The sequence below is a fragment of the Miscanthus floridulus genome, chromosome 7 (genome assembly GCF_019320115.1).
Source record: "Miscanthus floridulus cultivar M001 chromosome 7, ASM1932011v1, whole genome shotgun sequence".
In the NCBI taxonomy this organism is placed as follows: Eukaryota; Viridiplantae; Streptophyta; class Magnoliopsida; order Poales; family Poaceae; genus Miscanthus; species Miscanthus floridulus.
Genome location: NC_089586.1, coordinates 98,138,863 through 98,166,302, shown reverse-complemented (window position 1 = coordinate 98,166,302; position 27,440 = coordinate 98,138,863). Strand labels below are relative to the sequence as shown.

Sequence of the window (27,440 nt, the reverse complement as noted above, 5' to 3'; positions counted from 1 at the left end):
GTGGCGGTGGTGGATGCGGTGACTTCTGACTTCTGAGGGCCCTTGTGACACTCCCGCGTGTGTTGAGATCAGAGAAGCACAGGGACATGGGGCCTGGCCAGGCCCAGGTCTCATGAAGTTCTGGTGAGTTGTCTCATCTCACCAGCTGCAGGCCCGTGGCGCACTGTCTTTGAGACAGTGACATTCTGTTACGTCTTGTCATTAAATAAAGAAACAAATATGAGGTCACGTTTAGTTCCAAATCTAAATTAGTAAGGGCAGTTCAAAAAAAAAAACTAATAGTTTCTATAATATAGGATATCGCACAAAAAAAAAAGTACTGCTTTTCAACCCGTGATTTCTATGAGTAATAACTATTTTCTCTTTCTCTCTCCCAACTCTATCTTTTCCTCCAATAGAAGTGTGACACGAGCTCCCTAGAAACTGGTGGTTTCTCCTCAATGGCGATTTCATGGTTGCATTGGGTCAAGAGTAGACCTGGTTTCTTCATGAAGAAACCATTTCTATGATTTTTGCTCTTTTTCTTCATTAATTACGTTGCCATGTCAGCATTTTGCCTACGTGGCAAGTCATTTAATGAGGATAGAAACCATCGTCAATGCACCATTGGGACTGTCCTAAAAAGTGCTACAATAGCCATCACATCAAATCTTACGATTCGTGCATGGAGCATTAAATATAGATGAAAAAAATTAGTTGCACAGTTGGAAATCGCGAGACGAACGTTTTGAGTCTAATTGAACACTAATTATCAAATAAAAACGAAAGTGCTACAGTAACCCAAATTTCAAAATTCAACTAAACACGGGCTGAAATTACTAGTTCCTGCTGGAACGGGGAATTTCATTCAAGAATGTACTTGTTCATGCAAAATTCCTCCTTTCGGGACAAACAAAGCCTAAAGCAAAGGAAGATGGTCTTTCAGTGTCCGAAATGACAGTAACAACACCAATTCGTTCAATTGCTTCCGAGGTTTGAAGCCGGAAGTGGCAGCATTACTGAATTCAGTATGTATATGTAGAAAAATTGCCAGCGCGGCCATATATATGCAGATCACAATCCCAATGAGAAGGTGGTTGCACATTTTGCACCAGAGGCCTTCTGCTGTTCCGCAGCAGTGCAGCTTCAAATTCAATACCGGCCTTACGAAGATTTTCTTTTTGAAAGATCCAGTACAAGCCCTGCATAGATTAATAAGCAGGAGTAGAGTTTTTCAGCCTGTTCTTTGGTTGGTTTTTGGGCTGATATGTCCGGCTGGTGCTGGTTTGTTATGAGAAAAAAACACTGTATCATGATTGATAAGCTCTGACTGAAACCAATAAACGAACAGACCGTTTATGCCAGAGAAGCAATTACATCAAACCCCAATTAGCAGACTGCTACCTAGGGAAAATACATAAAAAATGTACTACTCAATAATTACGCTAATGCTCCAGCACGTGCGACCATCCCGCATCCATCCGAACGGATGCTTCTAGCTAGGCCTGCAGGCCGGCCGGCACCCACAGTCCTCCTCCCCTCACGGCATATACACGGTTACTAAAAAGAAGAGAGCGACACTTTCCCCACCCAGCACCGACAGCCGCGGGCACCTCCACCGCACCGCACGCCCTTCACTCGCTTTCTCCGCCGTTGGGGCTGCTCGCTGCGGCCAGCAAACCTGCCAATCAACCAGTGTTGCTGCTCGCCCGTGGGGAGGGAGACTATAGCCACTCGACCGCCATTGCCGGCTCCACCACGGGGAGGAAGACCTCCGCCTCCGGCACGCCACGGCCCAGCGTCCACCTCCCGCTCACGGCCATCGTCGGGAGCACCCCCAGGAGAGGCGTCGCTGGCCAGGCACAGGCGCAGCTGGACGCTGCCAGGCCATGCTACCATCCTCGGCTGTCGGCTAGCCGGAACCATCTGTTCCCCGCTCTGCTCTATGTCGCACGGAAGAAGGGTGAAAACGCATGTTGCAAGCTCACATTTCAAATGTTTCAAGTGTTTTAGAGGTATGTTGCAAGCATTTCATACGGATGATGCAAAAGTAGATCGGGATGTTGCGATGGTTGTACACATATGTTGCAAGAGTCTATCTCTAATGTTTCATTTGTTTTTCTGACGTATGTTGCAAGCGTGTTTATTTGGATGTTGTATATGTTTTCACACTTATGTTAAAAGTGTTTTATTTGGATGTTGCATATGTTTGGCGTACCCAGTGCAGAGAGCTCCCACTCTGTGTGTTTGCAATCATTTTAAGTGCTTTTTGCAAATGTTTCAGACGCATATTTCAAGTGTTTTGTCTGCCTTTTTTGGTATGTTGCAAGTGTTACATCTGAATGTTTTAAAAGTAGATCGGGTATTGCACATGAGATGTGCGTGGGAAGCGGAAGGGGGCGCGAGTGGTCCCTGCGTGGGTAGGTGACGTTCTCCGACACGGGCCACCGCGTGGCCACGCAAGACGTAGGCGCGGGTGAGCAACGTCCGGCTGGCATAGGCCTATGCGTGGACACGGGAAAACAGACTGCAGCTGTGGGTGTTCGGACGTCCGGACGCTAGCAGTGCCGCAATAATTATGCTGGACTGCTGGTCAACTAACCACTCTAAGATGATGTATTCTTGCTAGGTTATAATGTTTCGTCTTAAGACTCCTGCCTAAAAGAAAACACCTCCAAAGCCTACACCAACAGAATGAAAGAAGGCAAGGCAAGTACGATCTATCAGTTTCTTATCCGATTCCCTAAAGTAAGTTGTTTTGAGGTTATCTTGAGTTAAATATTTTTAACTTTGACTATAAATGAATTCTGTTAGGTTGAATTTGAAAATATGAAAGTGATGTAAGTAGATTCGTCTCGAGATGTAATTTTATAAAAGTATATATTGACTATATTTTATAGCAAAAAGTAGCAGTCAATTTTTTTTTAGACCGTGTCAATATCCAAAACGACTTGCTTTACGGAACCGGAGAAGTAAGTTATGGCTACACTCATCTGGACATGTCAAGGGATCAATTTTGTTCAAGGACCACAAAAACGATGTTGCTGCAAGAGAAATTCTTCCTGTCTTGCAATACTGCGACTGGCTTACACCTTCCCAAACGTTGAAGACAAAGATGGACCACTCAAAACTTAAAAAAAAAAAGCATAGTGAGAAGTAGAAGCAAAACTTCTTGTTGTAAACAGTGATCACAAACGGCCTTAAAATTTCCAATACGGAATATAAAACAAGATGAAGCTAACTTTAGTAGAAACTCACTAAGAACACTTCTTCTGAAATAATCAAAAGAAGCCAAATCGACTGAATTCTGCGTTAGCATGAAGTATTCAACGGCTGAAGGCTCCAAGGTCCAAGTCCAAGCGCATGAATTGTCGCTGTGCTCTGGTGCAACCTTAAAACATCTAGCTCTAAGATGATTGCTTCCATCCACCAAAGTCCTCTGGGAGACCCCGCTGCACTAGTAGAGAAACGACCTTTGATCCAGTTTAAAATTTGGCTTTAGTCTCGGTATTTTTCGTGCTCGGGACTAGAGAGACATTTAGTCCCGGTTTGTAGCTCCAACCGGAACTAAAGGTCTCTGCCCAACGGCTACGGCGGCAGGCTTTTGCTGCAGGGGACCTTTAGTCCCGGTTGGAGCTACCAACCGGGACTAAAGGTTAACTTTTACTCCCGGTTGGTACCTCCAACCGGGAGTAAAAGTCTACTCCCGGCTGGAGGCTCCGTCTGGGACTAGAAAGGGACATTTAGCCCCGGTTTCTGTCTTCAACCGGGACTAATGGTCCCCTCCTATATAGCCCTTCTTCCTCCCCAAACCCGAGCCACTTCGAGCTCAGTGTTCTTGCTTCATCGCTGGCCTCTCTTCTTCCTCATCGCTGGTAATCACAAGATTTCTTCAATTCCTCCATCGATTCTTCGGTTCTAAATGTTACCAACTTTATACTCTCATGTTTCATCAGTAGCATATCTCATTTTGTGGACTAGATATATGTGTTTTTTATGGTGGATTTTTTTTATTTGTAAGCCATTTAAGCTCAAAATCACTTTAAAGTTTGCATATTTGGATGAAGGAAGGTTAAAGTAGTTATTCAAAACTAGTATTCAGCTTTTATTTCTAGCATGCATAGCACACTTCATGGTTTAGAGATATAGAGAATTTTAGAGTTTTTTTAATTTTATTTGTTTATAAAATGAGAAATTTATATTATATTAAAAATGAGTATAGAGAGTAGATGTCAACTGCTTCCGGGTCCTTGGCCTCTCATCGGGTTCCAAAGCGACTGAGGCCGGACCTCCTTCTCATTACATGTGGCAAGTGTGAGGAGAAGATTGTGATGGAGTACCGGGTGAGGAAGGAGTGTCCCAACAAGGATCGTATCTTCTACAAGTGTCTGGATCGCAATGTGAGTTATTTTGTCGCATTTAATGATTATTGTTAATTTATACTTATTTTCATGATGATTGTGATTAAAGTTCTCATTTTTTGTTTTAATTTCAGTGGGATGGCACTGGATGTTTAGGTTGGTACTAGGAGGAAGAGTATGTTGAACACGTGCAAATCTCTCTTGCACAGGCGGCTACGGTGGCTGATGAGGCAGTGATCCTGTAGAAGAAGCCCATAGATGTTGAACAAACGCATGATCTGTCTGTTTTAGTTGGAATTGGTCACGAAATCCTTATGCTGCTGAAGTGCATTTTAGCTTTAGTTTTTTTAGTGGTAGTTGGGATTGTCTACATTGTAGCAAGACTTTCATAAATTAATACCTTGTGTGGTGGCATGCATGTCGTATAATTAACTAATTATGTTCTAGGTTTTAATATGGTATGTATGCCATGTAATGCAGATGAGCCGGCATTGGATGTACAATGCTGATCGCCGCTCCCAAGAGTTCATTGAGGACGTGCATTCTTTCTTACGTGTGGCCGAGGCAAACAAACACGATGGTTTCATGTGCTGCCCATGTGCCATATGTAAGAATTTGAATGAATATGCTAGCTCAATGAGTCATCATTCACACTTGCTGAAGTCGAGTTTCATGCCAAACTATATTTGTTAGACGAAGCACGGAGAAACCGAGGTTGTAATAGAAGAAGGTGAAGAAGAACAATGGGACGATGATTACATTATTGCTGAATATGGTGCCTTCAATGAGACTACAATGGGGAAGCTGAAGAAGAGGTAGTGGCAGAAGATGAGCCCGCTGATGATCTTGGTCAGGCCATTCGTGACGCACAAAGAGAATGCAAAAGTAAAAAGGAGAAGATCAAGTTCGAGCATATGCTAGAGGATCACAAGAAATTGCTATACCCAACTTGTGATGTGGGACAGAAAAAATTGGGTACCACACTAGAATTGCTGCAATAGAAGGCAAAGAATGGTATATCTGACAAGGAATTTGGGAAGTTACTAAAAATCCAAAAGAAGATGCTTTCAAAGAATAACAAATTGCCCGTCACTACGTACGAAGCAAAACAGGTAGTCTGCCCTTTGGGATTAGAAATCCTAAAGATACATGCATATCCTAATGACTGCATCCTCTACCGTGGCGAGGAGTACGAGAAGTTAGATGCATGCCCGGTATATCATGCATCGCGGTATAAAATCAGGCGAGATGACCCTGGTGATGTTGATGGTGAACGTCCCACGAAGAAAATCCCTACCAAGATTATGTGGTATGCTCCTATAATACCACGCTTAAAACATTTGTTCAGAAACAAAGACCATGCAAAGTTATTACGATGGCACAAAGAAGACTGTAAGGTAGACAATATGTTGAGACACCCTGCTGATGGGTCCCAGTGAAGAGCAATCGATAGAGAATTCTCGGAGTTTGCAAATGACGCAAGAAACTTAAGGTTTGCTTTAAGTACGGATGGTATCAATCCTTTTGGGGAGCAGAGCAGTAGCCATAGCACTTGGCCTGTTACTCTATGTATCTATAACCTTCCTCCCTGGTTATGCATGAAGCGTAAGTTTATTATGATGCCAGTGCTCATCCAAGGCCCAAGGCAACCTGGCAATGACATCGATGTGTACCTGAGGCCACTAGTTGAAGAACTTCTACTTTTATGGAACAGATCAGGTGTACGTGTGTGGGATGAGCACAAATAAGAGCACTTTGACCTGCGAGCATTGTTGTTCGTAACAATCAATGATTGGCCTGCTCTAAGTAATCTTTCAAGACAATCAAACAAGGGATATAATGCATGCATGCACTGTTTTGATGACATTAAAGGTATATTCTTGAAAAAAAATGTCGAAAGGTCGTGTACCTTGGCCATCGTCGATTTCTTCCTGTGAATCACCCCCTAAGAAAAAATGCAAGCATTTTAAAGGTAAGGCAGACCACCAGACCAAGCTGGGCAACCGAACTGGTGAGGATGTACTTAATATGGTCAAGGATATGAAAGTAGTATTTGGAAAGGCACATGGCAGCGAACCTATTCCGAACGACACCGACGGTCACGCATCCATGTGGAAGAAGTCTATATTTTGGGAGCTATCCTATTGGCAAGTCCTAGAGGTCCGTAGCGCGATCGACATGATGCACCTAACGAAGAATCTTTATATGAATCTACTAGGCTTCATGGGTGTGTATGGGAAGCCTAAGGACACACTTGAAGCATGATAGGACCTACGATGTTTGAAAGAACGAGACAACCTACATCTAGAGAAGATAGATGATGGACGCCATTACTTAAGTCCTGCCAACTACACTCTTAGCAAAGAAGAGAAGGAAAGCATGTTTGAATGCTTAGCAAGCATCAAGGTACCATCTGGATTCTCCTCAAATATAAAGGATACAATAAATGTGCTAGAGAAGAAATTTCTAAATTTAAAGTCCCATGACTGCCATGTGCTCATGACGCAATTTCTTCCAGTTGTATTAAGAGGAATTCTACCTCCAAAGATACGTCTAGCCACCATGAAGCTATGTGCATTCCTCAATGCAATTTCTCAGAAGACAATCGATCCAATGGATCTAGCTAAACTATAGAATGATGTGGTTCAATGTCTTGTCAGCTTTGAGTTGGTGTTCCCTCCTTCCTTCTTTAATATCATGACACACCTCCTAGTTCACCTGGTCAAAGAGATTAGCATTCTCGGTCCTATGTTCCTACACAACATGTTCTCCTTTGAGAGGTTTATGGGAGTCCTAAAGAAATATGTTCACAACCATGCTCGGCCAGAAGGAAGCATCGCCAAGGGCTATGGAACAGAGGAGGTCATTGAGTTTTGTGTTGACTTTATTCCCAACCTTGACCTGATTGGTGTTCCTAAATCACGACACGAGGGGACACTAGGGAAGAAAACATATATTGGTACGTCAGACAATTATTTTAATAAAGCACACTATACAGTTCTATAAAACTCCTCCTTAGTGGATCTGTATATCGAGACACATAAAGAGTTGCTCCGATCTGAATTTCTAGGGAAGTCTGAAGCTTGGATTACGCGTCAGCACATATGAAAGGTCCTAATGGCTAGAGGGGGGTGAATAGCCAAATAAAAATTTCTACAACAACACTTAACACAATGGTTAGACAATTATGAGGCGAAGCAAGTGTTGTGCTAGCCTACTCAAATGCAAGCCACCTATCACAATTCTAGTTTAGATAGTATCTATTCACACAATAGCTAGGATACTACTCTATGTTAGTGTGCTCTCAAAGGCTAACTAAAGAGCCACACCAACCAAGCAAGCAAGTTCTCACAACTAAGTACACTAAAGAGCTTGGCAACTAGTTTGTGATAATGTAATGAGAGTGATCAAGAAGGTTATACCACCATGTAGATGAAGAAACCAATCAATCACAAGGATGAATAACAATGAAGACCAATCACCTTAGAATTAATGATGAACACAATGATTTTTACCGAGGTTCACTTGCTTGCTGGCAAGCTAGTCCTCGTTGTGGCGATTCACTCACTTAGAGGTTCACGCGCTAATTGGCTTCACACACCAAACCCTCAATAGGGTGCCGTACAACCAACACAAGATGAGGATCACACAAGCCATGAGCAATCCACTAGAGTACCTTTTGGCTCTCCATCGGGGAAAGGTCAAGAACACCTCACAATCACCACTATCGGAGCCGGAGACAATCACCAACCTTCGCTCGACGATCCTTGCTGCTCCAAGCCATCTAGGTGGCGGCAACCACCAAGAGTAACAAGCAAAATCCATAGCAAAACATGAACACCAAGTGCCTCTAGATGCAATCACTCAAGCAATGCACTTGGATTCTCTCCCAATCTCACAAAGATGATGAATCAATGATGGAGATGAGTGGGAGGGCTGTGGCTAAGCTTACAAGGTTGCTATGTCAATGAAAATTGCCAAAGGTATGAGCTTCAACCGGCCATGGGGCTTAAATAGATGCCCCCATGAAATAGAGTCATTGTACCCCTTCACTGGGCACAACACGGGCTGACTGGACGCTCCGGTCAAGTTGACCGGACGCTGGACCTTAGCGTCTGGTCACCCGATGACCGCCATGTGTCCCGACTACAACGGTAACTTGAGTTGATCGGACACTGTGCTATAACTGACCAGACGCTGAACCACCAGCGTCCGGACATTTCCAGTAAGGTTCCAGAAACGCCTTTTGCCCACCGGACGCGTCCGGTCATGCACGACCGGACCCTTCCATCGTCCGGTCAGAAACCCTAGCTTCTGAGCACTGTCCAACAACAGGACCGGACTCACCTCGCCAGCGTTCGATCAGTCCATGACCCAGCGTCTGGTCGATTGACCGACACTGGTGTCTATGCTACCACACTTGACCATACGCGCCGGTCCTATAGAGACCAGCGTCCGGTCACTTAGTGACTAGCAAGACTAACTCCTTTTCACCTCTAACTTCTTCACCCTTGCTCAAATGTGCCAACCACCAAGTGTATCACTTTGTGCACACGTGTTAGCATATTTTCATAAACATTTTCAAGGGTGTTAGCATTCCACTAGATCCTAAATTCATATGCAATGAGTTAGAGCATCTAGTGGCACTTTGATAACCATATTTCGATATGAGTTTCACCTCTCTTAATAGTACGGCTATCAAACCTAAATATGATCACACTCTCTAAGTGTCTTGATCACCAAAACAAAATAGCTCCTATTATTTATACCTTTGCCTTGAGCTTTTTGTTTTTCTCTTTCTTCTTTCCAAGTCCAAGCACTTGATCATCACCATCATGCTATGATCTTCATTTGCTTCATCACTTGGAATGTGCTACCTATCTCATGATCACTTGATAAACTAGGTTAGCACTTGGAGTTTCATCAATTTACCAAAACCAAACTAGAGCTTTCAACATGGAAACTTTCAGCGACTGATTGCGAAAAGAATGTCAGGGTGATGAGAGTATTGATGAGCAACTGTATTTGTTGGCTAGGTAGCCATCGTGGCATATCCTCACATACAAAGGGTACGAGATAAATGAGAATACATTTTACATAGTAGCCCAAGATAAAAGGAGCACCAACCAAAACAGTGGTGTCCGCATAGATGCCACCGACCCTAATGGAAATAAGCAAATATATTATGGCCGCATAGAGGAGATATGAGAACTAAACTATGCACCTACTTTTAAGATACCTTTGTTCAAGTGCCAATGGGTAAAGGCGACTAGAGGCGGGGTAGCAGTCGACAACTAGTATGGAATGACAACCGTGGACCTCAACAATATTGGATACAAAGATGAACCATTTGTCCTTGCCAAGGATGTGAATCAGGTGTTCTATGTCAAGGACATGTCTATAAAACCAAAGAGATGGAAAAACAACAACGACCCAATCAATGAGCCAAAGTGCCACATAGTTCTTTTAGGGAAAAGAAACATCGTCGGAATTGAAGACAAGCCAGACATATCAGAAGATTATGAAAAGGATGACCGAATTCCACCCTTCACAGTGAACAAAGACCCAAGCATCTAGGTAAATGATGAGGACACTCCTTGGTTACGGCTCGATCATAACCAAGGGATATACGTTAAGAAGTTCACTATTGTGCCCGCTTGATATATATATAGTGTATTCATATTTCTGTCGTGTATTCATATTTTCTACCATTTAAATGAATTTTCTGCTTGATGGTGGATTTCCTGTGGAGAATATGTGATGAAAAAACAAATAATCAACGTCAATAAGATGTGAAAACTAATTTCCTGTCGAAAAGCAATAGTTTTAATGATTTTAATTAAGTAGTACATTTTTGCATGGTGAAAATTATGATTATTATTTACACTATGTTAAATATTTATACGGTAAAACAAAAGAGTTTAGGTTACAGATTTTTCTTATGTACAATAATACAAAACTAGGTCCCGGAATTATTTTTGTATTTTTTTGCTAATATTTTATTTACTAGGCAATTAACAACTCTCTTCATATTTATATAAAAGAAATATATAAAAAATTAAAAACTTCTACAAACTAGCGGGAAGCCAAACTGCAGCCCACCTTTACTCCCGGGTGGACCAACCACCTGGGACTAAAGGTCAGACCTTTAGTCCCGGTTCTAACCATCACCCGGGACTAAAGAACCTTTAGTCTCGGTGCTAACCATCATCCGGGACTGCTAAAGATGGGCCACGTTTTCGTGGCCTGCCAAAATCCCCTTTACTCCTGGGCCATGGCTACACCCGGGACTAAAGGTCAGACCTTTAGTCCTGGTTATAACCATCACCCGAGACTAAAGAACCTTTAGTCTCGGTTCTAACAATCACCCGGGACTACAGGTCCCCCTTTATAAACCATGCCCTTCTCCCTTAGTTCTCTTCCTCTCTGTCTCTGCCGCCTTCTTCTCAACTAGATCTAGTAGCCGAAGCCTTCTTCTCCGTCACCTCATCTTCTCCAACCGGATCCAGCAGCGGCGCCGCCCCCACCGGCCCCATGCGCACGCACGCTTCTTCTCCGACCGGCCAGCGCACGCCTGGCATCGTCCTTGTCCCTGGCCCACCTCGCCCCCAAGCGGTTCAAGGTTCTTCGAGGTGTCTATCTCCTCCAATTCATCCCCTTCTTCATCCTCCTCTCCGTGCTATGTTTGAAAAATCATGCTTGCTGCTGTATGGCACTAGATACGTTACGATCGCCGCCTACCCCGATTGTCCGTTGGTGGATTCGCTTTCATCGGAGTTGACACGTCGTGGCGTGGCGTGGTCCACTACCAGCGTGCACCGCCACCGAGAGTCGGAGAAGGCAGGCGCCCGCCGGTGCGAGCTGCCTGGGGCAGCTGGCGTCGAGTCATGCCATGGCCACGGGCCTCCGCTACGTCCTTCGCTGCATGCTACATGTGACTGCGTTTTGTTGGGATTCTGTATGCCATCATCTCGGCTCCATCTTGTGTTTGTTGCATTTTTTGTTTTGACTTCACCACTCAACAGTCTCCAGTAACCGGTGTCGGCTCAATAATAACGTGATCATTCCACGCGGATGTTGTACCGTGTGCCTGACACAATTCCCATCACCATTAGATCACAAGTCCAAAGAGAGCAGTAGGGTTTGCACATTTGAGAGAGGATGACAGTCCAAGCTCTTCATCTCAGATGGTTTCTATAGCACTAAATATTCTATCATGTAAATAAAAAATCTATTAGAGCAACTCCAACAGCTTGGCTAAAATTAGTTGACAAATTCCATTATTTAGCCATTTTGTAAATTAGAAAACTTCTAAAAAAAAGAAGAGATCTACAACAGCTTTGTTTGATTATATATGGCCATCAAAAATAAAGGAATAGCCAACTTCCTATTTTACAAAATTAGATAGCACATCTGTCGGATCTTGGACCCCATGACCAATGACACCATCGCCATGCTACGGAGCTCCTCCAACTCGTCCGCCGTCTTCTGGCAGAGCTTTGACTACCCGACTGACCCATTGATTTACCTTTTCTGCTATACACTGAACAAACATTAAATTCTAAACTGGCCCAAATCTATGGTGGTGACAATAACATGTAATATTAGTGGTAATGGTAGCAAGCATGATAGTCTTGATAGATTCAAGTACAATGCAGGAAGCATAGTTATATATACAAAATATTACATGTCACAGCGATGGTTACCTTGTTTGCTACATGGCAAGTCTCAGTGCCAATATAAAAGCATTACAGAGTGCTAGCCTGCTAGGTAGAAATATTATACGATTAGTAGGATGTGGAGTCTAGGCTCTGTGAGATGTAGTGTACAAATGGATGGGCAGCCATATTTACCATCGGCCTGTAATGAAACAGATTATTACTGTTTTTTAGTAAAGTCTAAGTCTCTAAAATGTTTTTTGGCTGCAGGAGCTGGACCTCACGTTTGACACCTTGGATATGAGCCACCGCCGCCACCATATATAATCCGTTTATGATGGATTAATTGTTCCAACCTTTTGTAATCGGATGGATGCGTGTGTCGAGCCCTCGTGCCAGCAATCTTGTAATGCGATTTTGTGCTGAGCCATCGAGCTTAGTGGAGCATGGGCACGGCCCGGTGTCTTGTCGTTTCCTTCTTTTTGCGTGGTAGCTTATGACGACGCCGGCCCCTAGATCCGAGATGTTCGACGGCGTCCGTGACGTTGTAGTAGCAGGGCATGTAGTTCTCGTACTCGGGCGGGCATACCTCCACCTCCTTAGCGCGGACTAGTTAGAAAATTATAGAAAATCCATACTAGTTGAACTTGCGGACCGTGTTCATCTCGGCTAGCATGTTCTCTGTTGAGCGGTAATAGACGTCAAGGAGGAGCTTTGATTCTACGAGGGAGAGCGGCAACGGTCGTGGAAGACCGTGTTCCCTTCCTCGTAGAATCGAAGCTCTTCCGTGGCCAAGTACGGTGTCGTCCGGTGGAGAAATATCTACCGAGATGATCACGTAAGCAAGGTCAACTAGTATGGAAGCTTACGTGATCTTAGAAGATGCGTGAGGTCAAGAGAGCGTGTGTTTTTTCTTAATTTTGTCGAGCAGGTCACTTAGAATTAATTTTTCCATAAAACGCCCGCGAGCTCGCCGATGTCGAGCAGGTCACTTAGAATTAAATTTCCATGAAATGAAATACTTAGAAATCATGCCTTTTATTTTTTAGAATTAATTTTTCCATGAAATGAAAAACTTAGAAAATAGTTAGAAAATTATAGAAAATCCGTACTAGTTGATCACGTAGGCGGACCGTGTTCATCTCGGCTAGCATGTTCTCTGTCGAGTGGTAACAGACGTCAAGGAGGAGCTTTGATTCTACGAGGGAGAGCGGCAACGGTCGTGGAAGACCGTGTTCCCTTCCTTGTAGAATCAGAGCTCTTCCGTGGCTAAGTACGGTGTCGTCCGGTTGAGAAATGCTCACCGAGATGATCATGTAAGCAAGGTCAACTAGTACGGATGGTTATTTATTTAAACATGTTTTTGAGCTAGAATTTGATGGATATTTGATAGATATAGTTTTTATTTTTTATAGATATATCTAGTGGTGTTAAAGCTAGATGGCTGCCCCGAGAGACAACATGGATGAAGAAATGATGGATATTATCAACACCGGCACTCAATTGGCCGATGGTGACCAGCAGGATGTAGATGACGGGAGTCAATACCTGGCTCTTGAAGATAACCAAGAAAATATTATGCAAGAAAACACTGGCAGGGTATATATATATATATTTGAATATTATATATATATATTTGAATATCTATCATCTATTATGTGTACACATGATATTTATTTATTCTTTTTTATACATAGCCCTCTGGATCGATGACCACAACGGTGAAAAGCAAAAATATTCGAGGCCTGAAAAAGCCATTGGAGGGGAGCTACATAATATCGGAATTCAATATCGAGACAGGCGAACCACTTGGTCCACATGCAAGGAAATTCATGCAACACTATGGGTGCCTTGTAAGGGACAGACTTCCGATCAGTGCCCATGAATGGAAGCAAAAGATCAACGAGCTTTATGTTAGTTTTGTCTTTGATCTTGATAAGAATTTAATTTGGGATGATATCCTTCAACATTTCACGTTGCAAGCGGATGATTATGTTGCTATCAATGATGATGAATTGAAGGAACTAGTTCAAAAGTGGGCTATGAAGAAGATGGCCACACAATTTTAGACTTGGAAGAAATCCCTATACACGAAATACGTTAAGAAGAACCTAACGTCCAATTTCAATACTAGTGGCCCACTTGCGAAGTTGAGGCCCTACTGGAATGATTTTGTATAGTACAAGACATTGGAAGAGGATGAGGAACGGGTGAAAAGGAACCAAGAGAATGCCCGATAGAAGGTATACCACCATGGCATGGGATCAGGTGGCTACGTGACTACCATTCCTAAGTGGGAAAATGGAAGCGAACATTCTTGCCAAGGGTATCACACTAGAATCACTTAATTGGTCCAAACGCGCGAAGATTTGGTTTTTTGCTCATGGGGGAAGACTGGACCTAAAGACCGAGAAGCTGGTTCATGGTCCAAAACTCAAAAGAGCAACACAAATATTTTCTTATGCTCTACAAGCTAAAGCTATTGGTGCGTTCAGGCCCAATAGAGAGAAGGATGAACTGACGTATGCCATCGGGACTGCTAAACACAGTGGCCGAACGAGAGGTTTAGGACAGAACATTTCTTGGGAGCATGGTTTCTCTAACGACAGAGATACCTATAGAAGCCGACAGAGAAGGAAGGATGAGGAAGCAGCATAGATCAGCAGGTTGGAGGAATATGTTTGTGAGTCATGGGAGGCGTTGCTTCAAGCACAGGAGCGCGAAAAAGACATGCAAGCTAGAATGCAGGACGAAATCATAAAGCAAGTGCAAATAGAAATGAGTACCCTAAGGCAGGCATCAAATCTAGGAATCAACATTAATATTAGCCCCTCTGATCAGTTGAAAAGCAGCTGCGCTTCTACGGAGTTGTCAAATCAAGATGACGCAATGCTAAGTTTTCCCCTATATGACATCACTGCACCGTTTATGTTATGTGAGCTACATATTTCAAAAGGGAATGCCACAATCATGGTGGCTCTCGGTGTTTTTTCTCCTCCAGATCCAACCAAGACACCAAGAATCCATGGGGCAATAATACCACCTGGATATGTTAGTGTCTCAGTGGATAGAGTTAACAAAGGTTTTAGTGATCTAGCTCTTGACATTCCAGGAGGTGATGGGGAGAAGACTCTAGAAGAAGCAGAGAAGACATTCATACTATGGCGCAAGCGCTACATCATTATTCCTATGGTCTCTAGTCCACCGCCGCTTCCTCAACTGCCAGACAATAGGTGCGGACAAAAGTGAACGAAATAATTTTTTCACTAATTTTCTATTGACTTGCATGATTAATAATAACAATTTCTTATACCTAATTATTCTATTTTGTACTCGCACAGCAGGGCCTCCGCCAACCTAAGTCCAATTATTCAATCTCTAGATCATCATAGTGCTCCAGGCAATGATTATGCAACACCGCCACCGCCGCCACCTCCAAGGAGGTCTCCAACGCCTCCAAGGAGGTCTCCAACGGCTGTCCCACCTCCCTTCATGACCAAGAAGCAGCCAGCTTCTAAGAGATCCGCCCCGCAAATGAAGCCGTTGGCCCACCAGCCGGCAAAGAAGAAAGCCTCCTCTTATCAAGTTATTCCTCAAAAACTGGCTTATGAGAAAAGTGAAAAGGAATTAAATGCTGCAGTACAAAAAGATGTGAGCAGTTTCTTCGAAAAAGTAAGAAAGCAACGAGAAGCGAGGGAGAACCCAGAGAAACCGTACTTCTACCTACCTCCAGATCTTCTAAGAAAGAAGGTGGACTAAAAAAGCGGGAATGTCAAAAGATCCTACCAAAATCGGACTACGACCGCTCTCTCACCAAGTCATTTGAGGCGAAGCAGAAAAAGACTAGAGCAGGGAAAGGTGTTGCACAACTCGGACAACAATCGCAACAATCAGTCCTCCCTCTTGTCATTCGTAATGAATATGGTTCAAACTTAGACGTACTGGACGTTGATTTTGAGGATCTGGCTTGGTTTTACGAGGATACCGGTTTGGACCTTACCTAAGTGCTCGCTAAAGGACCATCTGCTCCAAAAGTAGATCCTTGGAAGAAATTTGAACATGAAAAGAGTCTATACAACCCTGAGGCCTTAGGTGAACTGGGTACGCAAATGTACCTATTAAACAAGTGGTATATGGCATCGTGTGAACGGGGAGAGACCTTTGTTTCTGTCAGAGTTAGAAACCAACATTACTTCTATGGCGATGACATTATATATGTCGAGTTTTCAGAATTACACCAACTATGCCACCTGGACTCTCTCGACAAAAGTCTCATTAGCTGCTATTGTCTGTAAGTGTGATTATTTTCTACTATTAATATATATATATATATATATATATATAAAGCTACATGTATATATATAAATTATATATCCTCACACTATATTTTTATATATGCAGATATGAGATGACAGAACTCAGAAAGAGAAAGGATAATGATGTTGGTTTCGTTGATCCAAATATCGTATTCAAATACCCTAATCCCCCGCCTCAATAGAAAGCTGAACTCGAGAAAAATCTCATGAGGTTCTTAGTGAACCAACAAAATAAGGACATACTCTTCCCCTACAACTTCAAGTGAGTATTAAATAATTAATGTTGATCATATAGACATTTGTTCAGTTATTTACTTACTAGCTAAGCTATCTCCCATATATATATATATGTTGACTCTAGTTAATGTCGATCATATTTGTGTATAAAAATATATGCAGCAATCACTGGATATTGATGGTCATCGATATGGCCAATAGTCGGTTGAGCATCTTAGACTCATTTAAGAAAAGAGCAAACAGAGTACCAAGACATGATAGATATTATCCAAGGGTAATTTGGTCTCTTTAGCAATTATATATGCCCCGATCTCTTAACTGTAATAATTATTAAAGGTCAAATTAATTTTTTATTTTATTGAACGCAGTGTTTGGAAAAGTTTCATTGAGGAACACCACATGAAACATTGCAAAGCGCCCTAGATGTAATCGCACACAAAGTAAGTACTAGCTACATTTATATATATATATATATATAATTCAATTAACACCATGCATGCTTTCAATTCACCGGATCTTTTTTCTCGTAAAAGTGGGTTCTGAGGCAAGAACAGGGGAACAAGTACTGCGGATACTATGTTTACGAGTTCATCATGGCATACTAAAAAAACTCCTGAAGAAAACCTCAAAGTACGTTATATAAATATATTCATATATTCACAATTTCTTTTATTGCTCATATATATAAGTAATCACGTGACCAACACACACACATATTAGGGAAATTTTGCTGCAGGACACCGCAAAAATACATAATATGCTGATGGGCACCGCCAGAACGAGAATTTGCCCAAAGACACCGTAAATTCGTGGTTCTTTGCCCCGACACACCGCACCGATTATTTTAATCATTTCTCAGATTTGCGGAGAGAAGACGGGTGAAATGACTCTTTTGCCCTTGTCTTCAACCTCCGGCTGGTCATTGATTTTTGCTGTAACACATGGCTGCCGTCTTTTCTTCTCCGGCGAGGTCTCGTCCTGCTCCCCAGCACCGGCGTGTCCGCCGCCACCTCGTGCAAAGCCGTTGACTCACCACCACCTAGGCATCTCGTCTCCGAGAGCGGCATCCGCAGACTCTATGGACGGCGTCGCCTTCCTCTCTGCTCCGGCCATCTCCAGCCTTTCCTCATCCGCCATCAAGCCATGCCACACCACATCGCCGCCAACACGGAATGCTTGGTCAAGTTGACCCGACGCTGGCCTCCCGCCCTCGTGCGTAGCACATGCCGTCGCCAGCCTGACCCCGCCACCATCCTGCCAGTGAGCCCACACGGGCCAGCAAGCAGCGCGCGGCCAGCGCCGCCGCTCCAACCTACCATGCTGCCGGCTGGCTGTTGCTCCCCTCCAGCCGAGGCCCTCTCGCCATCACGCGTAGCACGCGCTGCCGCCGCCCCGACCCCACCGCCGTCCTACCAGCGAGCCCGCGCCGGACCCCCACGCCGTGCTTGGCCCACCATGAGATGCCTAGGTGGCGACGAGTCAACGACGCTGCACGAGGTGGCGGCAGGCTCGCTGGTGCTGGGGAGCAGGACGAGACCTCGCCAGAGAAGAAAAGGCGGCGGCGATGTGTTATAGCAAAAATCAGTGACCAACCGGAGGTGGAAGACGAGGGAAAAAAGTCATTTCACCCACCTTCACTCTCCGCGGATCTGAGAAATGATTAAAATAATCGGTGCGGTGTGTCTGGGCAAAGAACCTCGAATTTATGGTGTCTCTGGACAAATTCTCGTTCTGGCAGTGTCCATCAGCATATTATGCATTTTAGCGGTGTCCTACAACAAAATTTCCCTATATATTAATACTTTTTCTTTAACTTTTATAGAAGACTCTATGGTTGAAGAAAAAAGTCATACGACGTGACCAACTGAAAGCAATTCAAGAGACCATAGCAGGATTTCATAATGACCAGGTCCTAAACCCCACCGGTGAGTTCTACAATGACGTGAACGAAACATGAAAGCCAAACCAGATGGAGTGAATTTGTTATGCCAAGAATATAATAGAATACACAATGCAAGCTTTATTTGTAATATATATATATATACATATATAAAATAACATACAATATATATATATATATATGTATGTAATATATACGTTAGTTTCATACTTTAGTTTGTATAAAATGTTCGAACATTATAAACGTGTAGAATACGTATATTATTAGCAGCGTAGAATGCGTATTCGAAAACCTATTCAAAAACCAAAACAAATCATCAATTAAAAATAGAAACAAAAAAAAAGAAAAAAAAAAGAAAACATTTAGTCCCGGTTGGTAATACCAACCGGGCCGGCCCACGTGGCCAGGCCGAGAGGCCTCTTTAGTCCCGATTGGTATTATCAACCGGGACTAAAGGTGTAGACCTTTAGTCCTGGGCGTGAAACCGGGACTAAATAAGGGGCTCTTTAGTTCTGGATTCGTGCTCCCGGTTCCAAAACCGGGACTGAAGGGGGTTGAGAACCGGGAGTACAGCCTGTTTCTCTACTAGTGGTTGGCGAGTATCCTACATAAAGAATAACCCTTACTGAAAAGCATCAGATTTTTTTTCTCGGGAAAACTGAGTATCATTGTATTAAGTAGAGGAAAAGAAATTGCAAATACAACAGCCCCACAACATAGAATCAAACATGCCCAGACGCACACAGCGGAGGAGCATAGTTTTTCTTGCAGCCTATCGTGGCAAACAGGTTCCATGTGAGCAATTCTTGACCAATAAAGAGCAATAGTTTTTTACTTATCCAAAACAGACCTTAGGAAAACAAAAAATTATTTTCGGGACTCCAGGTGAATCTATCCTAACTTCCTAAGTGGCATATCCAGTGAAAATACTTCAGGAAAATGGTCCAGTAGCTAGCTTTAAAAGTGCAGTACAGCCAACTGTATCTCAAAACAGATGTATAATTACTTGTACTTAACATCACCACTGCATTGCCCGCATGGCATCACATGGCGACAGTAGACACCATACGGACGCTGAGGCTATTATGTTCAGTTATGGAGTAGACCTAAATGTTAGGGAACTCATCACAGCATGTATTGATTCAACAACAGGGATGCCAGAATGCTATACTCGTCGAAAGAAATGCTTGACCGAGACTGGGTACAAAAAAGGGGAAACCTTTGTAGTTTGCATTTTGCAATCTTTTTTCTTTCTTCGTGTAATTAACAGAAATCAGTAGAAATTTGGATAACAGAAGATGCATTATATTCAACAAAAAAAACTTCTTAATAATCCAAACACTATTTTATCCCAAGTTATGCAAAGGATTAAACCAGAAGGAACCACATGGGTACAAAGTGGAGAATCCTGTATGCAGTATGCATCCTCTGACACACATACGTGTACACAAATCACTACACAAGTATCCTCATGTAGAACCAGCCACCACCACCACCAATGTTTTTTTTTATATAAAGGTATATAAAGATATTTTCACCATGATGTACAAGCAGGTGGTAGATTGAAATGCTAATGGATTATGAAACCTTACAATTTACTGTACCTAACTGCTAAATTCATAATTTCAATGTTCATAACTTGCTTCATTCATAATAGAAGTAGATACCAACCAATGCTTCTATATGCATGGCAACATGTGCATATATTGAGGAAAAAAGGAAAGTACTTATATTTTTCATAGAAGACTAATGTTGATGGATTCATTCTTAAGAATACTTACATATAACTTCTGTCTTGTTAATTACGCCTAGAAAACTATGGTCAATTTTCAGATATTGGAGACTGTAACAACTTCCAAAAATGGCAATCAAAAGAGAATGGATGTAGACAGTACACATCACAAAAGGCGTTGAAGTTAAAATTAGATTCAAGAATTTGAACATTCATATATAAATATAAGCATAGAGGCAGATTTCTAGAAACTACCTCAGGAGTGAATGTGAGACCAACTTTGATTTCTCTGCAGTATTTTTCACCTTTCACAACATTATAGAGTGTTGGTGGAATGCTCCTTTCTGTATACACTGCTTCCAATGGAATCCTGTGAAAACCAACAATTCAGCAGGACTCTTTAAAATTTAAATCACCAAATAACACTACAGTTTGCTGAGTTACATTAACATAAGGGAAAAAGTAAGAATAGCAACTTCAGGACAGCTGCTTGCTGTCTTCCAAAAAATGAAAGTAGAATTGCAGACACGAATTACAGTGTGTACTTACATTGCTTCACCAAGAAAGTCATCTGCTGTGCCTGTATCACTGTCCATAAGCTTCATCAACAAGTCTGTGGTCCGGTCAGACACGGTGAAGATAAAGTTTTCATTCCACTCAGGGCTACTTCCTTTTCCTGCATGTATGATCATGTTAGTGTAGCTAGCAGAATTGAAACAACATAATTTGTTGTGACAGGAAAATACTGTTCATTTCACTGAAATTTAGCTTATGTTGATTTGTTGTGAGAGAAAAATATTGTTTGTTCGCTGAAAAGTACCGCTAAAGTAGTGCTGCAGAATAGGGACTTAGTATCAGCAGCACCGTAGAGGTCTTATATAAGTACTTGAATGTCAAAAAGATAGCATGCTCCTTTTTGCATTTTAGAGACAGATAAGGCCACTGCAATAAGAATGGAACCCCTATCTATCTCATTTTGAGAGAATTCTTTATTTGGCACTGAAACAAATCGCTCTTCCGTATTTGGCACTGGAAATTTTGAACTTCCTTATTTAGCATCAACTTAAAAATTCCTTTCGTATATGGCACTTCCGTCCATTTCAGGCAGTAACGGTGTCAAGTGCCACCTAAAATGACATATATGCCCTTATATGTAACAGGAACATGCAGTGCCAGATAGGAAAAGAATAAATGGACATAATGTCAAATAAGGAAAGCACAAATATACCAAATATACTTGTCGGGTACCATAAAACGGGGTACCCCGAGCGTACACCAAAAGAGGCACTTAAATCCCATCGACAACAAAGTTAGAGGGTAAGCCATGGGCTCATCACCAGCCCCGTCCGAGCCTACCCAGCTCTTCGCATCGCCTCAGGCCTCTCACAGGAGGTCTCGGCGTCCTGACGCAATTTCCGCCTCGCGCGAGGCCTCTCACGGAAGGCCTCGGCAAGGAGACCAATCTTCGTCTCGCGCGAGGCCTCATTCTCCGTATCGCTCGAGGCTGGCTTGCCCATAGCCCGTCGCCCCCGCCTCGACCGGTCTTCCCGACACACGTCATGTCCCATTAATATGTCAACCACTCCCGCAATCTCAGCCGGACGACGGCTCAATACCGCGGAATGGCCAACGGGACATGAGGTCACATCAACGCCATACCGGCTAAGGCAGGGCACGGCGGGGATTACCGGCCACTGTATTCCGACGCTGTGCCCACGATCAGCGCCCGCACTACACTGTGCCCCACGATCCCCGCCTCGAAAACAACGTGACATGGGTAGCCTGGTCTGGGTCATCATCGCCTCCGAGCCTCGGCACTCTATACTGGGGTCTCGGCCATCTCGGGATTCGTGCCTGCTGAGACCCCCCCACCGCGATGCGGCCTCGGCACCGACCGAGCCTCGGCCTCGCATACAGTCAATCCACAGCGACCCGCACGCCGACCGCCGCACCCGCTCCGAGGCAGTCCTGGAGCTCCCACGACGCACAGGATCAGATATGACCAGCACGCCACCCCAGTGCTCCAAGGATGGACCACTCCGACGACCGCGCCGCCACAGGAATAGGCTACAGGGCTCGGACACGCCGCCTCTGTTCGCACGACGCCGTATAGCTAGCTCATGTACTGCCCAGGTCCTCCCTTCAAACTATATAAGGAAAGGGCTTGGGCTATTTCTGGGGGAGAAGACAAGTTCTCACGAAGAACAACACTCTGTAACACGCGCACTACCTCGCCGCTTGAGAGCAACGTCTCAAGCAGCCCGCATCACTCCCCGCCAAGACCTGGGACTAGCTCTCTCTCTCACTTAGCTTGTAACCCCCTACTACGAGCACTTCGGTGCAAGGAATACAAGATCAATCTCCTAGACTGGACGTAGGGCTCGAATTGCCCAAACCAGTATACACCTTGTGTCTCTTTGCATCACCATCTGGAATCGGGAACACGCAAAATAAATTCACTAGTTGGTTGAGGACCCCCCGGTCTAAAACACCGACAATACTTGATGCACAAGCTTCACAAATCTAACCACATTGTCAGCATATCTACATAGAGAATCACATTACAGTTCACATGTCCAAGTTATGCATACATTACCAGGTTCATAAACATAAACATATGAAGGTTCATACATAGAGGGTCTAAGTTCACATTACAGTTCATAGAGCATATGCCTTACACATTACCAAGCACATCTACATAGAGAATCACAAGCTCAACCTTCTCTTGCTTCTTGTGCTATTTGCAGGACTAGCAAGGTTAGCTGTTTTGTTTCTGGTGCCCATTGTAGGGCTGTCAATTTTTTTCAGCTTTGAAGCAAGCTGTTTCTTGGTCCTTTTAGCCTTCTCCTTTGATGGAGATTGAAATTCGGTGGAAATTGGCTCGGGTTGATTGGAGCCGCTTCTTGACCTACACATGTACATTCAAACTAGGATGACATCCGGTGGTAACTCACTATAAAAAAAAGTTGATATATATGTACAGGTTGTCTGTATAGAGCAAAGACAACGGAGTTGATCATCTCTAGTGTACATATATACAGGATGCCAGCACATGTACATATATACAAGCAAATTCATACTATGTTAAGTACACTCTCCAGTGTGAAGATAGTGAGTTACCTTTTTGATGCTCTAGAGCTAGAGTTACCATGTTTCTCATTTTGCTTGCTTGTAGTCTCCATGCTTTGGCTATGGTGAGAGAAGATTGGTAATTAGGTTCTCTAATTAGATTGGAAACCATGTTTCGTTAAATAAAATAGAAAAGAGATCTTAATACCAGTTTAAACTCTTTGAAGGTCCAGATGTAGAGTCAGCCTTTTTTCTCTTCTTCTTACTTATTATCTTCTTAATTGGAGACTTATTAGTTGTAGTTCCCAAGCTTTGACTATGTTATCAAACAATATAATTACAAATCAGCACAGGCGAGCAGATTTTGTACATAGAAATCAGCACAAGTGAGCACAAGTAAGCAAATTTTGTACTTAGAAATTTACCTAGGTGGAAAAGACATAGATAGCACTAGTACTTCATCCTCTAAAGGCATAATATAACTTTGAGCAGATTTTGTAGTCTTTGCCTTCTTCTTTCATGGTTCTCTACATTGAGCAATAAGAGATTAGTAAGTGGGTTGTAGCAAATTATTTGATGCAGCAAAATATGAACACATTTCTTACCTCACAGCCTTCATAGCTTCAATGTCAGCCGGGTTGCCTTTCTTGCAATTGTGCCAATGATGCCCATAGTCCAGGCAAATAGGACACTGGTGCTGGCCCTTTCTTTTTTTTCTTCTCAGTGCCACCTTTATGCCTCTCAGTTTTGGGCCTACCAGCTATGGGTGTCAATAGTGGGGGATGCATAAAAAACCCATGGGAAGATTTAGGCCATTGTGTCTTATCAATCATAGCAGGTATTAGTTGGGCATAGGCCGCTCTAAATTTTTCAATGGAGTAGTAAGAGTCCACATGCATCTCTATTTTACCATTATCAAGAGCTGTGATGAATGCAAGAGCATGTTTGCATGGAAGACCAGAAACTTGCCACTCTCGACAAGAACAAGTTCTATCTTCCAAGTTAACCACAAATCTGAAGGCACTACCTCCTAGTGCAGTTATTTCAGCAACATGTGGTCCACATTCAAGCACTTCCAAGTTTAGTTCTCTACTCTTTTCATTAAGCTCCTTGATTATGTGTGGCAAAATCAATCCATCTAGTTTCTATCCAATCATCCTCCTTTGATGCCACTTCGTCATAACCATTTGCCTAATCTTGTCCATCAAGTCATCTAAGTTCATGGATTTGTGAGACTTGATCCAATTGTTGAAGCTCTCTTCCAAGTACCTCGGAGGATACTGTTGAACAATGGATTCAACAAGGTCCATATAATTTGTGAAATCAGCATCTACAACCTTCTCCAAGGAAAAACATCTCACATCCTTTCTACTTTTCTTTGGATTGCCAAGAAGGTGAATTTTGAGCAAGTAACTTGTATCTGTATCCATTCTGTGTGTCCAAACAACAAAATTCAGATGGCTCTAGAGGAAGTAAGCTAACTAGTACCCACAAATTCAGGCACCGTTACTTTCCCACCTTTCAATGGAAAGTATCACTAGAGGTTTTACCAGTGACATATTTAATTTGGACTTGAAATATCAAATACTGGTAACTGGTTCATAGTAATGTTTGTAGCTATTCAGTTATTTCCTATAACTAAAAATGAAGGGCAACCAAATTTTTAGAAAGCAAAGCTGGTTCAGGGTACCCCATTTTTCCTAACTTGCTCTGAGTCCACAAAATGCCCACCGGGCCACGTAATTGGTTAAGGAATCTAGATAAAGTGAACAATAGATTAGCAATCGATTAGCACAAGAAAAACACCACGCCACAGAAATCTGAGCAGAGGTTCCATCCAGTGCTCACCTACATACGAAATCGATGAAAGGAAGAGCCGCAGTACTCACTCTTCGGTGGCAGCGGAGCCTTCTCCACGACGGGCTCCGGCATCGCAAGCCGCGTGGTGGTGACAGCGGCCGCCTCCCGCGCCGTTGGACGAGTTCGCGCCACTGGGACTGCTGCTTGGGGAGGCCGCCACGGCCAGTCCGCCGCGCGGTCTGGCCGGTGCTCCGGTGGGCAAGCTCGCCCCGCCGCGTCTGCCACGCCGCGGCCTGCACCCCGTGCCATCGGGCGAGGGCGCCCCGCCGCCAATGCCGCCGGGCGAGGCTGCCCCCCCCCCCCCCCCGCGCACCACGCGCCGCGATATGGGGCTAGCATCGGGCGGCGAGCCCGCCACGCCGCCGCGTTCCCCGCCGGACCCGCGCCTCGATCTACGACCATGGGGCGAGCTTGGCTGACTGTGGGGCGCCTCGAGCTGGGGGACCCGCCCCGCGAGTTCCTGGGCACCGGCGGCCGCCGCCTCCTTTTCCCCATCCTCATCTCCTCCGGCCTCCATTCTCTCTAGGGTTTCGGTTTGAGAGGTGTCTCTTGTTTCTCTTTCAGAACAGAGGAGCGACGGGAGAGACCGAGAGAGGAGCGACGGGGAGAAGGGGAGACGGACGGACACATGAGACCGAGGGCATTTTGGTACTTCTAATGAAAAGCTGACATGGTCTTGCTGGTCAACTGACGGAGGGACACCTGAAATGGACGGAAGTGCCATATACGGAAGGAATTTTTAAGTTGATGCTAGATAAGGAAGTTCAAAATTTCCAGTGCCAAATACGGAAGAGCGATTTGTTTCAGTGCCAAATAAAGAATTCTCTCATCTATTTTTACTAAGATATGCTGATATGCATGACAATTATGAATCATTTGCGTTAATTAGGAATTAAAACCAGGTTCATAGTCACAAAGTTCCCAGGCCGACGGGGTCGAGGAACATGGTATCCTACTTCCAAGAGGATTTTACACTGTGGAGTCGAAAATTACCCCGCATACCCGGGCCCAGGGTCGATGGCTTCGACCCGTTTTATGTGACTATGACCAGGATACAAGGTTAACACAATGTAAAAGGGAAATTTTTACCTTACAATTACTTGCTAATTGTTAGCACTACTTTACTGCCCTCTCAGTATTGTTTATCTAAGTGATGAGTTATCTTATATATATGAACTAATTCCTTTTTAAAAGGCAAATCACTTCCTGAAACTATGTTACACTATCATTTGACTTGCATCATAATACAGTTTTTTACGTGACGTGTATTATCCTTTAAGCATACTATGGACTACCTAATTACAGTATTCAACAAAACATATTGTATGAGAGAATGCAATGTTTCAGTGGACTTCTGAATTCTAATATCCAGATTGAGGTCAAATCATTTTTCCTAATGCAAAAGATCCAAATGTTTGGAAAAAAAAAACTATACTCAGAACAGAGAGATAAAATAACTGTTGTGAGGACAAATCAAATAGATATCCACCAGTTGCAATACTGCTCTTCTGCTCCTGTGAACGGCACCTGAGAATTGCATATGGATCCATGTTACCTGCGGGTTCGTTCCAAGGAAATACTCATCACAACGAATCTCACCAGTATTGGAGTTTTGTTTTTCTTTCTTTTTTTTTTTTGGGGGGGGGGGGGGGGGGGGGGGGGGGGGGGGATACAACTGAACAAAAAATTTGAGCACTTATTGCTAACTTCGGGTTTACAAATCCACAATTGACGAACCTGAAATCTACAAGCATATTTGAAATCCACAATGTCCAGAGGGCTTCCTATGCTAACAAGAACAAGTGCGAACAATTCACGTAAGCATTGAACTACAAACAAAATCGCTCATAAAATCATTTTTTCTAACACTTCCCACTGAAGGACGAAGAATGACAAGTAACATGATTAGTTAAATTAATCTACATTAGCAATGCGATAATAGTATTAATGATTAATACATCGACCAATCAAGGTTAGCTGAGCAATTGACCAATTGTTACTAGTCCAGAAGCTCCGATCCCCATGGAAACAATAGACCACGACAAATCACATGCAAATAAAGAGAAAGAAAAAGGACTATGTTGAAGATTTAGCCGATGCGTACAGAGGTAATCGGTGTTCTCGAGGCCCTTGGCCCCAACGAGCAGCACCTCCAGCGTCTCGTGCACCATGTCCTCTCCTCGCTCTCCCTCACCGCAAACCCCCTGCGCCTTGCCTGTGGCGTGAACGAACGGAGACGCAGACAGGTGGATCCGAATTTCTGGCTGCCCTTTATACGCGTCTGGCTACCTGGCTGGCTGCCTCGCATGGAGACGGAGGCGGAGGCTG

General features: G+C 43.6%; 1 protein-coding gene across 3 annotated transcripts; it reads right to left on the bottom strand.

The window, feature by feature from the left end:
* On the bottom strand, positions 1-27,440 carry LOC136463918 (elicitor-responsive protein 3-like). Of its 3 annotated transcripts, XM_066462888.1 has the most exons (7): positions 27,217-27,292; positions 23,858-26,667; positions 23,678-23,779; positions 23,461-23,568; positions 23,304-23,372; positions 22,903-23,091; positions 20,832-20,859 (listed from the first exon to the last, which is right to left on the bottom strand). In XM_066462888.1, the coding sequence occupies exons 3-7, from the start codon at positions 23,725-23,727 to the stop codon at positions 20,847-20,849; spliced, it is 429 nt and encodes a 142-aa protein (XP_066318985.1). In that variant the 5' UTR covers positions 23,728-23,779; positions 23,858-26,667; positions 27,217-27,292; the 3' UTR covers positions 20,832-20,846. The 3 variants fall into 3 exon arrangements, 2 of the variants coding, with proteins under 2 accessions (XP_066318986.1, XP_066318985.1); XR_010761115.1 differs by lacking the exon at positions 20,832-20,859 and having other exon boundaries at positions 22,801-23,091; XM_066462889.1 differs by lacking the exons at positions 22,903-23,091; positions 23,304-23,372; positions 23,461-23,568; positions 23,678-23,779 and adding exons at positions 1-194; positions 20,439-20,553 and having other exon boundaries at positions 20,733-20,859; positions 26,602-26,667; positions 27,217-27,440.